At 34.4% G+C, this 17,670-nt stretch overlaps 1 protein-coding gene across 2 annotated transcripts in view; it reads right to left on the reverse strand.

Moving 5' to 3' along the window:
- Positions 1-216: 216 nt before the first annotated feature.
- The window catches only part of OLA1 (Obg like ATPase 1), a 149,543-nt gene continuing 132,089 nt past the window's right edge, over positions 217-17,670 (reverse strand). For both annotated transcript variants that reach the window (XM_081262251.1, XM_081262252.1), the window contains 4 exons: positions 6,963-7,103; positions 6,177-6,273; positions 4,025-4,147; positions 217-728 (listed from right to left, as the gene is read on the reverse strand). In XM_081262251.1, coding sequence (XP_081118377.1) covers positions 627-728; positions 4,025-4,147; positions 6,177-6,273; positions 6,963-7,103 — 463 coding nt within the window. In that variant the 3' untranslated portion in view covers positions 217-626. The remainder of the gene's footprint in view (positions 729-4,024; positions 4,148-6,176; positions 6,274-6,962; positions 7,104-17,670) is intronic.

Consider the following 17,670-nt stretch of genomic DNA (forward strand, 5'->3'; position numbering starts at 1 on the left):
ACAAATTAATTAACTTTTTTGAGACAAATCCCTGGCATACTATTCTTCTGATTCCCATGAAAGACTCACTTTTAAGATACAATTGCAGCTGCCCCACACTGCCAGTTACTGTGTCATACACACGCCTTAAATTTCTGTAATCAGCAGCCACCAGGTGCCGTATCGCATTTAGCACACCACAGTCAGTCAATACAGACATCCCCAAACACACCAAGGCTGGTTTTGTCAAATGTTTTATTGAGTGTAGACATCTGGAGTACTGTAAAACATGCATTATCTGTAGATTCAAAAAGGAGCAAGCCACATTGTCCTCACTGTCAAATGTGTCAGGCTTGGCATACATGATGGAGATTAATGAAGTATCATGAGAGTAATATGGTTCCTGAAAAGCTTCTACAATTTGGAGTAGGGTCTTAATCACGTGAAAAGGAAAGCTGTTCACATTTAGTAACTTGCATTTCATTGGAGGTACACAGTATTTTATAATTTTAAAACAAATAAAAATAATTTGTTTGTAGAAGATCCCCATCCCCCCAACTTTATTTATCTCTTTAGTTTTCAGAAATTAAAAAAAAAAAAAAACTATGTCTTTTGGAATTTGTGTTTATCTGAGCAATAGCTAAAATTTATTTCTTTTTCGGTTGCTGTGGTGTATTAAATTTGAAGAAGATAATATCTCCATCTTCAACAATATAATTTCTGCCTTGTTGTCTGTACTTTCCAGCAGCCTGCAAACAGGAAATACAGGAGAAATGGATTATTATTTGACAACCAAATACATACAGCAAATGGTAAGAGCAGATGCAAAGATATACTACTTGTGTAATAATTAAAAAACAGAAAAAGGAAAGTAAAAAAATAAATATAGAAGGCATATGAGTTGAAGACTAGACTTGGAGAGAGGCAAAGTATTTCTGACTTGGGCAGAACTAGATTTTCCATATATACATAATCATAATGTATTCTCCACTAAACTGTTGGTACATAAATGTAATTATACCAATATCATTAAGTTTCATTACATGCTGTTTATGGTACATTTCTGATGTGTCTGCAAACATCCAGCAAGTTGCTGTAACAAAACAGATCAAACGAGGCAGAAAAAAGACTATATAACTAGTTAAAGCCATTTTACTTTCTTAAAGAAATTCTTTGGTGACAATGGTGATGCCAAAAAGGTAGTTGCTATATGAGAAAGTATAATTAATTGTATTGCATAGATTTTGAACTACTTCCTTGTAATTTTTTTTAGTCTTGATAATGACTATTCATAGTGATGTATACTATAATTCATCATTGAAGAAGTTACTGAATAATGGTTCTATTTACAAGCAGACTCTAACAGGTTGGAATCGCAAAAACAGATACTTTTTTTCCATTTCTAAATTAGTCAGCAAAGCAACTGATTCCACCTGCTGGTATGCAGACTCAGACACACAATCTGCCATAACTAATACAAACAAGTGGCAGTTTCAGAAAACCAAGTTCACCTTGTGGCACAGCACATACATTTAACCCTAAGCACAACAGGCTCTCTAGTACCCACACTTAACACTGCACACCACTGATATGGTCTCATGTGATCCTGCCACAGACTACTCAACAATGAGAACTCAAGGATCTTTTGGAAAAAAAAAATCTCAAAAATGTTTTCCTTCTTTTATATTAAGAATATGAAATCTTTGTTCAATAAGATATGTTCTTATCATTGAAGGTATCAATAAGAATGTTCAAAAGTCAAGTGAAATTATACTAATAAGTAGCAAAAACACTAACAAAGATCATACTTCCAAGGTTAAAATCAACAAACCAAACTTAAGAGCCCTCATGAACATCTTTTCAATTATCTAGACTATATAGAAAATCACCTACTAATAGAATATGCTATTAAAATAAAAGCTTATTTTAAAAAAAGAGAATGTACCCTACCATTCTACAAGGCATAAATAAATAAATATTCACATGATTTTTGTAAAGACATGTGATGTACTGAAGACCATATGCTCCTTATTTCTAGACTCTAAAGCAGTAGTTACAAAATTGTATAGACAATCTAAATCAAATACATATTGACATGACATATTAGTGTAAGTTTATATACTTTGTTACCACTCAAGTTTACTATTAATAGTGACAGTGTTCCTTTAAATTCTCCAGAGACCATTTAATCCATTTCCACTGCTATCAGAAACACTGGTTGAAAAAAAAATCAATACCCATTTGTGAATCTTGAGTATGTATTAAACAAGACACGTCTAACCAGTTCATTTGCACTTGAAAGCAGCCATCTGTAGAAGCCAGCTTTGCCTAAGCAGATATGATTGCTAATAATGTGATATCCCTGTAGACTACAAAGCCCACACAGAGCTATTCAGTATATAGTTCACAGCACTGGCATTAAATTAGTTATGCTGCACTGGTGTTAGAAATACATATACATATACACGCATATATATAATTCTGCTCTCAAACCTAAAACCTACTTATGATATGCAAGTAAACAGCTGTTAAATAAGGGAACATAAGGTAATTTATAAATGCTTCATTTTACTCAGAGTTCAAAAATTTAAGTGTTAGTTTTGGACATTAAAACCACATAAAATATTCTAGGTTGAAAAGTCAGAGGTCAACCATTTCCATTTATAATATAAAGCCTCAGTTGGTGTTAAATATTCTTATAAGCAGAAAATGTTTTTCTCTGAATTGTTAAAGTATTCACAATTCATGCTGTTTTCAAGTTTATTATAACCCAGACTTCACCAAGATTGGTAAGATAGACTTATCATGCAAGAATTTAAAAAAGAAGCATCTTACCTCTGAATTCTAGTAATAGAAAATAACCTTTACTCCATGAAAATATACATATGCCAATATTATGTAGCACGTTGACAAATAATTTGAGATTTTTCCTCCTGAAGTCTAATTAGTATTCCTGACAAAGTTCAATCTCAATATTTGCATACCTATCTCTATCAATATACATGACACCACTGGAAAATTAATGACTTCGCTTAGTTGTAAACTGGAACTACTTCTGCTCATTTTAAAAAGCAAAATGGCTCTCATTCAACAGTAAACCAATTATATCAAGATATCCACCCCCACTCCTGGGGTTCCAGCAGTTCTATTAAAGTCCTGCTGTCCAATATGATCACTCCAATGATACCAGTGAGAATAAATCAAATTTGAAATAAACTTTTTTGTATGCCTTTCGAATTATGAAATAGTAAACATAAGACAGTTCTCCTTAAATTCTATAACATTTTCTATGGTCGTCTTTAAATATTAAATTAAATTAAAGATAAAGAAGCCTTCCTAGAATTTCAAGTTTAATCAGCTGACCTATCCATTCACTGGAGATTACTAGATTTCTCTAAGTAAAATCTAATAAGAAAAAAGAGAAAAACAAAAAGCAAAAATAAAAATTTTGCAACAGAATTTATATTTAAAAGATCATTTATGATTCATCTATAACACTGCTTCATTATTAGTGCATGAAAATCAAATCATGTTTATTAGTTAGAATAAAGCACAATTTTGGACCTGCCCTCTAGTGTTGAGAAAGCAACTCAAATTCTCAAATATCCTGAAATGACAACAAAAAAGTAAACCATAAAGTTTTAGCAATAACAGGTTTTATTTAGCTAAGTGTCTATCTCTTGATTTGAATTAATCATGAGACTTGTATTTCAGATATTCATATTATAATTTCCACTGGTTATTAGTGAAAAAATTCTTTAAAATTATTTACAATGAATTAAAATAGTTCATTTTAATTTTTAGTTAAGGAAAAAAACCTTACACAACTACTGACAACAATTCACAATCTTTAAAAATTATCTAAAAGCATGTGAACATTTGAAACTCCTGAATCAGTTGGTAAGTAATACTAAATTCTGATAAACTTATTTTAGACTACACTGTTTAGTGATAACTATCATTCATTCTTATCAGGCTTATCATGGATAGCATCATATTAGTGAAAAAATAGTGAAACATGAAAATTAAAAAAAATGTTCTTTACCTTGACTGCATTTTCAGACCCTTCCTCTTTAAAATCTTCGTATTTCATTACTTCAGCCATAATGAATCCCTTTTCAAAATCTGTGTGAATCTTTCCTGCAGCTTGAGGAGCCTTCGTCCCTTTCTTTGAAATGAAAGACCAGAGAAAACTAATTGCATTAAAGATGACTGAGTGTTAGAATTTCTTTCTTCTGATCTTCAATTGGCGCAACTAAAACTTACTTTAATACCAGTTAGGATGTCAGGTATACAATTAGTACATTTCAACACTGGACACTATCTGTGCAGCAGATATAGCACAAATAGATCAGGAGATATTAAAGAAGTGTAGCTTTGTTTTTCCTAACAGCCGTCTATGGTTTTATTGATTTAGATGCAGTGGTCTGGTTTTGGTGTAGGTTTCATTTCGATTTTCTATTCTTCACAGTAGAAAAAAATAAAGATTTTTAAGTAACTTTCAAGCTGAATTATCAAAGGTATTAAAAAAGATAAAACACTCTCAAAATTTCAGCTCATCTAAAGAACATATATAAAAATCAATATACAAAGGGACATTTTTAAGGCATTTCCAACAAATCAGTAACCTACATTCAGCAGATAATTTCAAAATTCTCAAGAAATTTTAATAAGACTTTTGAACACTTTGGATAATACACCCTGCCTCTAACCAATATGAAGGAAATTCAAGTTAAGATAGGAAGAGAAATGTTTTATAATTACCCCCATATGTTAAATTACAAGGGCATACATTCCAGACACACACAACCATAGAAAGAAATCTGAGAAATAATGGTGACCGAAAGTCTGCTTAATAAAGCATGTTAAAGTGATAAGGAGTCTGACACTATAAAGCACAGTTTTTACAATAAAAGATGTATTGGGTTAATATGGGTACTCACTGATGCTTACCTGACTAAATATCTTAGCACATTAAATCATGGATACTTACAATCAGTCTTAAGATAAACCAGCTTTCACATTTTTAAGCCCAGAGCATGCTCTTTTTCCTGATTCACATACTTAAGTTGAAGTTTTAAAATATATCTTTAAAATATATAATAAAAATAAACACTGGCAATTTGTTTACCAGCTCATATTTGCTTTGACACTATTTTTAAAGTCTACATAAAAGGACGTTGGTTAGAAGTCAAACATTTTTTTTCCCTCCAAAGGGGAAAGAAGATTAAAGAAAAGTGAATCTCATATTCATACAAGGTATTTAACATTATGTTGAACTGCTTCCATATTTCTATGCATATTAAATCAAAACAAATGTAACAATAAATTATAGTAGTCAACTGAAAACAGAAATCAGCACTAAAATTTATTATGTAGCAGATATTTTAAAAAGCATAACAAAGACACTATGTCTAAAAGTTCTCGCATTATTTTTATATTCTGTAACACATTATTTGGAACTTTATGTATTTCATAATATTTTTCAATAGTAACTACTATATTATAATATATTTACATCTAAAAGCAAACCATTACAGTTCAGTTTCTGTTGTCCTCTGGGAATAAATTAGTCATCCTCTCTGTTCATATTGCGTAGACATCAATATTTAAAATCATATCACATTTTTAAAGAAGATTGAACATATAACACTGAAAATAAATATCACTTTCATGAATTCAAATAAAAAAGGCACGAATTATTGTACACCGAATTTAGCTTTTTTGAGCCCAACTGTGTATCTATGAAGAGCATAATGATGTCATATTGCTTTTATTGCTGAAAATGTAATCCGAGCAAAGCAAAGGAGGAAAGAACCACCCGCAACCCAAACAAACTTAGCGAATACAAAATGAAAAGCAACATCAATTTCACTGCAGACAAACCCAGTCACACAGATTAAGCAAGCACAATACTGGTTCGTCTTATCTCTGACCACAGGAGGAGGGTAGACAGATTCTACAGGATGAAGAAATTCAGACTATGTAATAGGCAGAATCAATTGTTACCTGCCTCAATCAATGCCGCTCCACTTTCACTGTTCAGCAGCTCACAAATAATTAAAGTTATCCTGGACAAAAACCTCATCTGTAATGACTAGCTAACCGCCACCATGACAAACTTCAAAGTCAGTGATATCAATCTGAATTCAATAGTGTGGAACTGGATATAGCTGATGAATAAGTATGAATCTTACCCTGATGGTCCATGCACGCACTTCATCTGGGCCTGCAGTGAAAAAGTATTCTAACTGGAGTGCTGCAAACCCAGCCTTAATGATCTTTGGCAAAGCACTGAAATAAAATGAAACAAATTCACTCAACACATAAGTTGACTGTGCCACAGATCAGAATGAAACTAAAATTATTCATTTCAAGCAGATAATGTTAAAGATATTAGCAAATGACCATTCATCTTTCATAACATACTTGAAGAGGTCAGAAAGCAGTGACTATTTCTAAAAATGTTCTTTGTAAAATTGGTTTTAATTGTATTAGCTTCAAGATGTCATTTTATATTATTTACTATTAGAAAAAAAGAAAAATTAGTTTAACCCAACCTATGACTATTTTCATCTAATATTAATTTTTTCTAGGGCTTGGCATGAAAGCAAAATTATTTGATTGAAATCCAATAGTCTAACAATATATTACTGTTACTCAGAAAAAAATATGGCAACTGATTCACTCTTTCCCCTCCCCCACCGAACATGACGAAAGAGTTTTGGCGATCATCCCTCCTCAAAAATATACATAACTAATACCTATGTTATAATTAAAACACTGTACGGAGATGACAGATGACAGTTAAAAACTTAATTTAAAATAAATCTTTTCACTCTGTCTCATGGTAAAGAAAGGAGAAGATTCCCTCTTTATAATGGTAATTACTCTGTCATTTATTATTCTATCAGCGCAAGCAATTAAATTACTGCAAGGAAATAGTTGATAATAAAGTGTAGGGAAAATGAATGCTAATTAACCTTTGTGTCATGTTCGCTTCCAGATACTTCTGTCTCTCCTCAGCACTCAATTCTTGCAACTTGAGTTCCAAGGCCCCACTAAAAGGAATGACCAAGGCACCTGGGTCATACTTGTCCACCCACTCTTTAATTTTTATCAACCTGTAGACAAAAAAGGGCACAACATTATCTTGTAGTGCATGCATGGCTGTACCACATTCATTATTATCAAGTAGCACATACATATTCATAAGAATTGCACGGTTTTATGATGCCATCTTTTTGTGTATAGCTTTCCAAGGTCAAGGCATTAACAGGCAGCAATTGCTTCAGGTGTATGCCATGATATTTTACTGTAATATAGTTTTACTTTAGCACATTATCTGTAGGAGCTGTTTTACAAATATTTTTAAACTTTTTAAACTTACACTAAATTTGTTCAGCCTTAACATCATATCCTTGAACATTGATACTTTGTTTTCTTTACAAAGTCAATTTTTAAAAAGAGAAAATATAAAGTTCGATTTGTATAAGGATCACACCTAAAAATGCCAGATAATTCTGAAGAATCTTTGACAAATAATTTGTTCCATCGAGATATTTATATGCCTGGTTTAGTTCATCCCCCAACTGCCTTACTGGGGATTGAACCCAGGTCCCTGTACATGCCAGGCAAGTGCTCTACCACTGAGTGCTCTAGCCCTGGTTTAGTTCATTGTTGAACTAAAAGAACTCACTGGTTTTGAACTGTTTTTTGTTGTTGTTGTTGTTGTTTTGTTTTAACTACAAAAAAACAAAAACAAAACAAATAAAAAGCACAGAAATACAGATTTACTAATATAGTCAATCAGGTACAAATGTTCTTATGAACCAGACTTTTGTAGAATCATGAATAACAGAATTGCATAGGCAATAAATTCCTTCCAAATCAGTAGGAAATTGATACTAGTTGTTACCTGAAAAGGCATTATTAAGTAGGTTTTTTTTCCCTTTCAAAGTATGGAGTATTTTGGTAAAGCAGTAATTAGTACATAAATGAAATAAATGTGATAATAACCAAAAGGTTTCACTTCTAGTTTTTTATTCCTGAGCAGATTTTACTGAGCCTTTTTTTAAAGTCTCAGTTTCCTCATTTGTAGAAATGGAGATAATAATATTACATATATTACAAAGAAGTTAGAAAAATGCCCTATGAATAGTAAACAAATACTATTATTTTCATTCTCAGATAATAACAGTGTATAATCTTGTGCTTCTGGAACTGTGTTTCATACATATCTGACTAAATTCAGTTGACATTTATATTAAAAATTTTAATGTATGCCATGGCCTTACATAATTCTACCCACAGCCTATATTTAGACCAAGCTTTTAATAGCTATTTCAGCAAAATACTATGCATAAATCCTTTAAATGATCAATGTAAATGCCACTTTAGGGGAAACGAAAAACAAGATCTAAAGCACAAATCTATCAAAACTCAACTATCAAAGAAAATGGCAGGGGATCATAGTTATTAGAAAATTAAGAATATGGCCCACTGGACAAGATTTAAAATAGTAAAAGAAATGAAAAAATTCATAAAAGTTTTTACATATTTGTTATACAACAGTAACTATTTAACATATTATTAGATTTTTAAAATATCTTCATAACTTGTTTCTTTTTGTTCATACCTTAAAAAAATAGATCAATCCCTAAGACTTACTTTGGAATAAAGTATGTAGCCTTAAAAATGAGAGTCAAACCAGATATTTTCTAACCCAAAATTATGAAGGAAAGAATAAAAGAAAAAAAGGGGAAAATTTAAATTGGTACTTTCTGTCTAAAACGACATCACGCATTCTAAGTTACTTTAGAGACTTACTACTTTCAAACAAAACTCTATATTAAAATGTTATCAATGGTTTAGTAACACACTTTTATTATAAGTTAGAATGAAATACCTAATTTAGAAAAGCAGATCATAAACTGATTCAATGAAGTGAAATAAAACAAGCCCAGGTATAAAGATAAAATAAAAATGTCACACACATTTTGTTTCACACATACGGTCAACATAACTAATAAAACTAGAACTGTTATGAAACAAGATAAGAAATAATTACTTTGGCTAAAACATCAATTCAGAATAACAATAGTTCTACCCTGTCATTTTAACAGCCTTTCCTGCAGAGACCTCAGAGGGATTATTTGCATTCCTCAGGTGTTCTATTGTACAATTCAGATGAATAAAGACTTACAAATCATTCCTCTACCGCCAATGTAAGACTTTGATCTGGTGAATACACCATTGTACCTTAACTATAATTGGCAAAAAAACCTGACAGTGTAGAGCATCACAAGCTTAATAACAAAGGAGAATATCTCAAAGTGTTGACAGATGATCTTCATAATGCAGAAGCAGAGCGGGTACATTTTAGCAGTAAATGAGCACTGAGGTCTAAAGGTCTCTAAAGTGACTGACATCAGACCTGCTATCGCCTCACTAAAAGAAAATGGTACCGTAGCACTCTTCGCAGAGTGAGTTGGGCTCTTTGCCTGCAAGCTTCACTTCTGTGACTTTCACTGTCACAGAAAACACAGGGAAGATGAAAAGTGAGTTAGGTTCTTTGGCTGTACGCTTTACTTTTGTGACTTTCACTATCAAACAAAAGTGAGAAATGTCCCAAAATGGTTTTTAATTACATATTTGAAATAAGCCTTGGGTAATTGAAAAATGAGACTCAATTTCAAGATTATAGATGAAAATATAAATGCTTTCTTTGTCTACTGGGTCTGATGGTTACAAAAGTGTGATAATGAGGCCAAGATCACAAGTTTGAACCCCATGAGAACCAGTACCTTTTGCAGAAAAATGTCTATTCTCTTGCTATAAACCAAATCCCAAACTATGGCTAGTCATCTCAAAAATGTATGCTACTAGCACATGAAGGATATAGAAAATTAAAGTTGAGCTCAGTTACCAGCACTGGAAAATCAATTCTAAGCACATTCCATCAAAGCAACTGAATAATAATTTCCACATACAAATGTTAGGAAATGTCTAAAGAAAGCCACTGAATTGCTAGTGAGCAAAATAATAATGATGATATTCACACAAATTTCAAATTATATGAAGGGAGAGGAAGAGAAGGAATAGTAAAGAAAGTATACTCCCAAAGAGTTAAACTTATAAAATACTTATGTAGTATTCATTTTGCAAATTTATATGAACAGATATTGTAAGGGAATTCATCCTTCTCAATAAGGGTCAAAACTACATTTGGTTTCCTCAAAGTCTTATGAGTAAGAAATGGAGAAAACTGCCATTATTATATTTTTCTCCCTGGCAGTGCAGCAAAAGGACAAAGCAGGGACAACCAGTTTAAAAACTAAAAAAGATGATGATACTATGAGATATACTTTGGCAGGTTGTTGACTCTTAAGATCTTCAGCATTAAATTTAAAAAAAAAGTCCAAAATTTACCTTTAGTTTTACAATCTAACCTTCTTAGCCAGTTTTGAAATTTTGGATCCCAAAATTTGATTTCCCTAGGGTTAGTGTACATTGTTTATATTTCCTTTCCTACTATTTTTTTTTCAATTAAAAAATTTTATGGCATTGGGGATCAACTCAGGGTCTCATGTGCTAGGCAAGCAGTCTGCCAACAAGCTACATTCCCAGCCCTAGATACCAATTTTATCACTGAAAATTTTATTTGTTTTCCTTTCAAATCTATTTGCACTTTTTGGTCTATATTTACTTGTTTAATAAATTCTTTGTCCTTCCAACATAATTTAAAACTTCCTTTCAGGTTCTTTTTATTTTTTGACGCTGGGGATTGAACACAGGGCTTTTGTACGTGTGAGGGAAGCACTCTACCAATTGAGCTTTATCCCTAGCTCTCAGGTTGCTTTTTAATTTAGTTTCACGGGTATAACTCCCTCACTCCTTCATTTGTCTTCTGCTAATGACCTCTGGGAACACTGGCTTGTACATGTGCACATGCATATAGTGGGTATCATTCTGGCAGGAGCAGTTATGTTCCAAAGGAGACTGGTGGTCCCTGGGTTGAGATCTATCTATGGGATAGTTTTGCCTTTTTTTAGAGAAAGGCATATAGAGAGACCCAGGGTTTGGGTGAATTTACACATCATCCCAGTTTTGGGGAGCTTCCTGTGTTGTTTTAGTCTACTATCTTGACTGAAATCTCTCAATGTTAAGAGTTAAATCAATATTTTATAGAGTTTTAATACAACAGCTTTCAAACATTTTGACCACAACTAACAGTAAGAGACAAATTTTATACTCTGATTTAAACATGAGTATACATATCATATTCATACACATAATCAAACTCAGAAAGGCATCACAAAACAATATTTACCTTAACAAAGGGAAAAGAACACATTTAACAGTGCTATTTGATATTGTACATAACAACCAAATCCTTGCAACTTAAAATATGTCCCTGAAATAGTACCCTCCCGCACCTTCTTTTCTTGGTATTCTGGATTAATCCCAGTGATGCTCTACCACTGGAGATACATCCCCAGTCCTTTTTATGTTTTATTTTGAGATAGAGTCTCACTAACTTGCCCAGGCTGGCCTCCCAAACCTGTGATCTTCTTGCCTCAGCGTCCCAAGTTACATATTGGCACATTACAGGCATATGCCAATGTACCTGACTGAAATAGCTTTTCTAGCATACTTTGGTAAGAACTTTAGTATCATCTTTTCTATATCTCATGCCCTTCTAGCCTTTCCATGACCTCTAGCCACTAAAATTCTGATTATATTTTTAGAAAATTCTTTAAATATGGGTCGGGGGGTGGGTTTGTGGCTTAGTGGTAGAACGATCACCTCTCATGTGTGAGGCACTAGATTTGATCCTCAGCATCACATAAAAATAAATAAATAAAATGAAGTTACTGTGTCAATCTACAACAACAAAGACATTTTTATAAAAAATGCTCAGTGGTTGAGTGCTCCTGAGTTCAATCCCTGGTATCTGCCCCCGCAATAAATAAATAAATTAAATAAAAAATTGGTCCAGGGTTGGAAGTGTAGTTCAGTGGTATAGTTACTGCCTATACCACTGGTACAATCCCTAGCACTATGAAAGATGGCCCCATTCAGTACTAAAGCCAAGGTATATGGTATAAAATTATATAGCATTTAGGGTACCTTTTTTGAACATTAGAACTCTTTCAAACCTACTTATTCTATTATGCACTTTTAAAAATAAAAGCAAATCAACTGAAAGCATGAAAATGTCTGAGATGACTATCCAAACCAACTAATAATGAAATGGATAGATGCTGACTACCTATTCTACTGACATACAGAAGAACAAGAATGATAGAATAATTCCTGCTATGTCTCCCATGTCCAAAACCAGAAGAGAAAAATGTAACTAGAATTTTAGGGAGGAAGGAAAATACTTTGTTTGAATCTCCTGCAATGTTAAGGAAGTTTCAAATACACAGTTAAAAAAAATACTTTAGACAACATTACGATTATCAATAGTTTCTTCTTTTTTACTTATTTTATTTTTTTATGTAGTGTTGAGGATCGAACCCAGTACCTCACACATGCTAGGCAAGTGCTTCAACACTGAGCCACAACCTCAACCCTACTTCTTACTTTAGAAGACAAAATTATGTTTCTTTTATTCTAATAAGTCCTAATACCTAGAAAAACATCTGTAGTAAGTTAGCTTTGGAGTCCAGATTCAGAATATAAGTAATGATTCCAGCAGAGAGGACTTGGTGAATTTATATCAAGTGAAATATTGCCACGAACTGTTCTCTATAAGAACCTCACAGAAGACACTATCTGAAAAATCTCATTCATTCTGCAGTCATTATAAGGCAGCATGTTTTTTGTGTGTGTTCTGATCAATGGAGTCAATGGGGCATGAGGAGAAGTCTGTAAAGGGTTTTGGAACAAGGTTTCAAAAGATTCATTTGGCTCTTAAAAAGAGAAAAAGAAGAGAATCTCTGCTGGACACTGTTTAGATCTTTCCCCTGAAACTCTAGAACTCATTTGTAATGAAAAGAATGGAAGTGGGGAAATATAGAAAAAATCCTTGTTCATGATGATACCATAGGAACTTTGAATTAACCATCCCAGGAGACCAACTACTGGGTCTTAGTATGTATTAGGATTTTCCTTGTTATTTATAGCTGAAAGCATCCTGGTACTGATGCATCTTTAGGGTTATCTTTATTTAAGTATGTGATTTCAGCTCTTAGTTCTAATTTCAATTTATTCTTTAAGATTCAAGTGTCTCTAGAGCTTTCTCTGAGTTCCCACATAGGCATTATCACCACTTTAAATTGCCTATTAACCTACACATTGCCTATTTTGTGCACTATAAATTGCCTATTTTTTTTTTTTTAAGTCTTCTCCCACCATAGAAAAAACTTCTTGAGGTTAGGACTATGTCTTTGTTCCCTGCTATCTCTACAGAATCCTCCTACCACACAGAGGATGAACAAACTTTTCTGAATAGAAAACAAGATAGAAAGAACTCTAGCTAATTCAGGTTTAGCACCCTTAATTTGAAAATCTGAAGTGCTCTGAAATCCAAAACTTTTCAGTGCCATGATGCTTGAAAAGTTTCAATTTCAGAGCACTTCAGATTTTGGATTAAAGATGCTCAACTAGTAAAGTTTATGTAAATATTCCAAAATTTAAAAAAACTCTGAAACCTGAAACACTTCTGATCAAAGCATTTTGGATAAGAAATACTCAACCTGTAACTAGCAGAGTGACTCTAGTTGGTTATTTTAATCATCTGCAAATTGGTCTACATTAGTATACTTCAACTTAGTCTGAGTTTTCTACAGGATTTTCCAAGGTGCTAGGAGGAAAAGGGGCGGAGAAAACAATGACGAAGGAAGGAAAATTGAAATAAAATGACTGGGGATGTAGCTTAGTGGTAAAATATCCCTGGGTTCAAATCCCAATAGGGGGGGGAAAGATTTCATCTGAAGATAAGAGTTCTGTTGTTTTGAGCCACTCATTCACTGATTGAATGATCTTCTTCTGAAGTATACACTATTCCATCAGAAGAAGATCAAACAGTGCTAAAATCAAACAGTGGTAAAATCTTTAGGTACTTCATTTAGATTTATTTAAATGCTACTTTCCCCTCCCATCTTCTGCCACTCTCTATTCCCTTATGTTAACTTGTTTTTCTTCACAGGACTTACTACATTATATATTTAATGTTTATTCTTTCTAGCCAGCACTGATAGATCCTTTTTTTTTTTTTTAACCCCAGCCCTGATAGACCCATTTTAAAAAATCTCTTGTCAACTATGGAATCTCCAGCACCTCCTATTAAAGTGCCTATCATAGGTAGATGCTCGATAAATGTTGGGTGATCAATGAATTGATCTGAAATTTTGTCTAAAAAAATTAAGTAAAATAACATTCAGAAGCACATATGATTCTTACTTTCCTTAACTAGCTAGCTTTTGCCAAAGTCGAACTTTAGAAACTAGTTTCCTTGACCACTTGAGGGAATTCTTTTTTTAAATAGCTAAATGGTGAAGTGAAAATCACAACAGAACCTGGGGATGGGGGGCAGTCATGGGGGGTGGGACTGGGGCGCAGGGGGAGCACACCTAATTGTTGTGAGACTACATCAACAAAAATCCATGTCGGGGTTTTTCATTTCTTAGTTATAACTGTAGCTTGAACTACTACAATTCAAGTCTGAACCATCACACTACTATCTCTAGGTTCATTGTGAATGTACCAAAAGAAGCAAGTAAAACTTTTAGATGCTCCCTGAATCTCTGGCTTCATAACCCCTTTATAATGGCTACTAAGTTAAGATTTGTACTGATACTAAGTGGCCCTAAACAGAGTACATTTCTGAAACTATAGTCCAGTGTTTCTCAAAATACAGTTTGTGGATAACCTGTGAATCCAATAATTTATTTTAAAAACCTAAATTTATGACCTTTAGACGTGAGAGTTTGTACTTAACCCTTCCAACACTTTGCACTCTGATGTCTTACTATTTTTGAATCTGTATCTGTCCTTTGCAATTTTATATTCTGGTCTTAAATATCACACATAGAAATATTCTGCAATTACAGTTATCATGAGTTATGAAGTTATAACTATAAAACACTGTTAACCTGTAAGGAAATTTCCCAACTATATTAATGATCCTAAATGCAATATGAAATTACTAGGCCAGGCAAAGTGATGCATGCTGGTGATTCCAGCTACTTGAGTGGCAGAGGCAGGAGGATTACAAGTTTGAGGCCAGCCTCAGCAACTTTGCGAGAACCTGTCTCAAAATAAAAATATTAAAGGTCTCAAAAAAGAAATGCTTGGTAAATGTACAGTGTTAAGACAGTAATTTTTTGCGGGGTTCAGTGGCAATGCTTATAATTCCAGCAACTCGGGAGGCCGAGGCAGGAGTTTAAAGCCAGTGTCACCAACCTTATCAAGACCTCTCGGCAACATAGCAAGAAATATAGGTTTCCACTTATGTGAGGTATCTGAAGTAGTCAAACTCATGGACACAGAAAATAGAATAGAGGTACCAGTGTTAAAGAGGGATTTTGTTCAATGGGTATAGAATTTCAGATTTGCAAGACGAAAAAGTTCTGGATATTTGTAACATAGCAATGTGAATATAATTAATACTGAAGTGAATGCTTCTAAGGAAAGTCTACCTGTTCCTGTCACAAACACATTTAGCACACATGGAACCACCATAGGCCCTGCTAAGATGTTCTTTCATTTTAGACAATCTTTTCAGGACTTTAGGTCTGGCAGCATGAATCCCAGGAAGTCTGCCTGGGCACACACCACATGCAGATTTTGGTGCTTTCCCAACTCCTTTGTAAAAAGGTAAATTCGATTCCTAGGGGCTCTTGACAGGCTAGTTTTGTTAGAGGCTTTATTGTTGGAAAGCCTACCAAGTTATGAAAAAAAGACCATTTGGAGTGCCTCTAGACATCGTCCCAGGAAGAAGAAGAACACCCCTCCCCATTTTAAATAGGCAGCACACATAGGAACATCTGACCAACACTGGCCAGCCACTCTGTCGACAGTCAAATGTCAGTTCCGCATCACTTTGTAGACAAAGGCAGACTCTCAAATCTTGCAAAGGATTTAGGAAACAGTAAGATGATTTCTCCCTCCAACTCGAAAATCATACATTTCAGTAAATTTCAGTAGATATGTGTCTTGAAAAACTTAGTTGGGAGTCCCTAAGAAGATGATCTACTGTCAGTCCCTTCTTTACCAGCCTGGGCAAAATGAATTTTTTTTTTTTAAAACAGTCTTTCATGATGTAAGAACTTTTATAATGGAGACTAGTCCCGCTACAGCTAAGACCTTTCCGTGCCATTGGAGTAATGCTGCACTGCTAACTTCCGTGGGCTTCTCAAACCCTTTATAAGTGTACTTCATTAACAAGTCAATGCCATTTCTGTACAGAGACTATACAGCCTGCTCAACTTCACTGCTCTTACGAGTTTGTCAGTACTTTTAGCACCACACCTTGGGCTCGTTCCTTCACAGCTTGATTTTTGGTGTTGACTGTTGAGTTCCACAAGGCTACATGGAAGGCTCGAATCAGGCCCCCTTGCCACAGAAGCCCATCCACCTCGCTAGGGCCTAGGGTCTGGGCCTGGCTTTCCTGCTGGCCACGGCTTCCTCTTGCTCCTCAACTGGTTCTCATCAACTCTTTTATGTCCACTGGATGGAATCACGAGGATAGCGTGTTCTGGGCTATGGTGGGAGTTCAAAGCCTGGTTCAGCCAGCTCCCCTCCACTCTGCTTGGCATCCTCTTAGTCTTGGGGGTTGGAAGCAGCTGCCCACACCTCCTCTGTCCACAGACGCCAACACCCACTCACTTTCCTGGATTTCCTTCCTTTTTTTTTTTTTTTAAAGAATTTTAATATTTATTTTTTAGTTTTCGGCGGACACAACGTCTTTGTTTGTATGTGGTGCTGAGGATTGAACCTGGGCCGCCCGCATGCCAGGCGAGCGCGCTACCACTTGAGCCACATCCCCAGCCCCGATTTCCTTCTTCTTGAAGGCTACATATATTCCCTTGTTTGTCTGTCCTACATTTTCTTTATCCATTGATCTATGGATGGGCATCTGAACTGCTTCTCCCTCTCAGCTATTATGAACAACACTGCAGTGAACACGAGTGAGCAAATATCTCTCTGAGAATCTACTTCCCATTCGTTTGAAAGTAGGATTGCTGGGTCATAAAGTAATTCTATGTTTAGCCTTTTCAAGAGGTACTAAACTGGAACATTTTTTTTTTGGGGGGGGGAGGAGTAACCAGGGATTGAACTCAGGGAGACTCAACCACTGAGCCACATCTCCAGCCCTATTTTATATTTTTTTTAGGGACAAGATCTCACTGAGTTGCTTAGCGCCTCACTTTTACTGAGTCTGGCTTTAAACTCACAATCTTCCGCTGGGATTATAGGTGTGTGCCACAATGCCCAGCCCATTTTACGTTTTTACCAGTGATGCACAAGGGTTCCAATTTCTTCAAATCTTTACCAGGACTTGTTATCTGCTAGTTTTTTGATAGTGGCCAACTTAAAGAGAGTGAGATGATATTTCATTGTGGTTTTGATTTGCATTTCTCCAGTGATTAGTGATGTTGAGTATCTTGTCATATGCTTGTTAGCCGTTTGTATAGCTTTTGTGGCGATATGTCTATTCAAGTTCTATGCTTTTTTTTT

This window comes from Spermophilus citellus (genome assembly GCF_964194105.1).
Source record: "Spermophilus citellus genome assembly, chromosome: 11".
Taxonomy (NCBI): domain Eukaryota; kingdom Metazoa; phylum Chordata; class Mammalia; order Rodentia; family Sciuridae; genus Spermophilus; species Spermophilus citellus.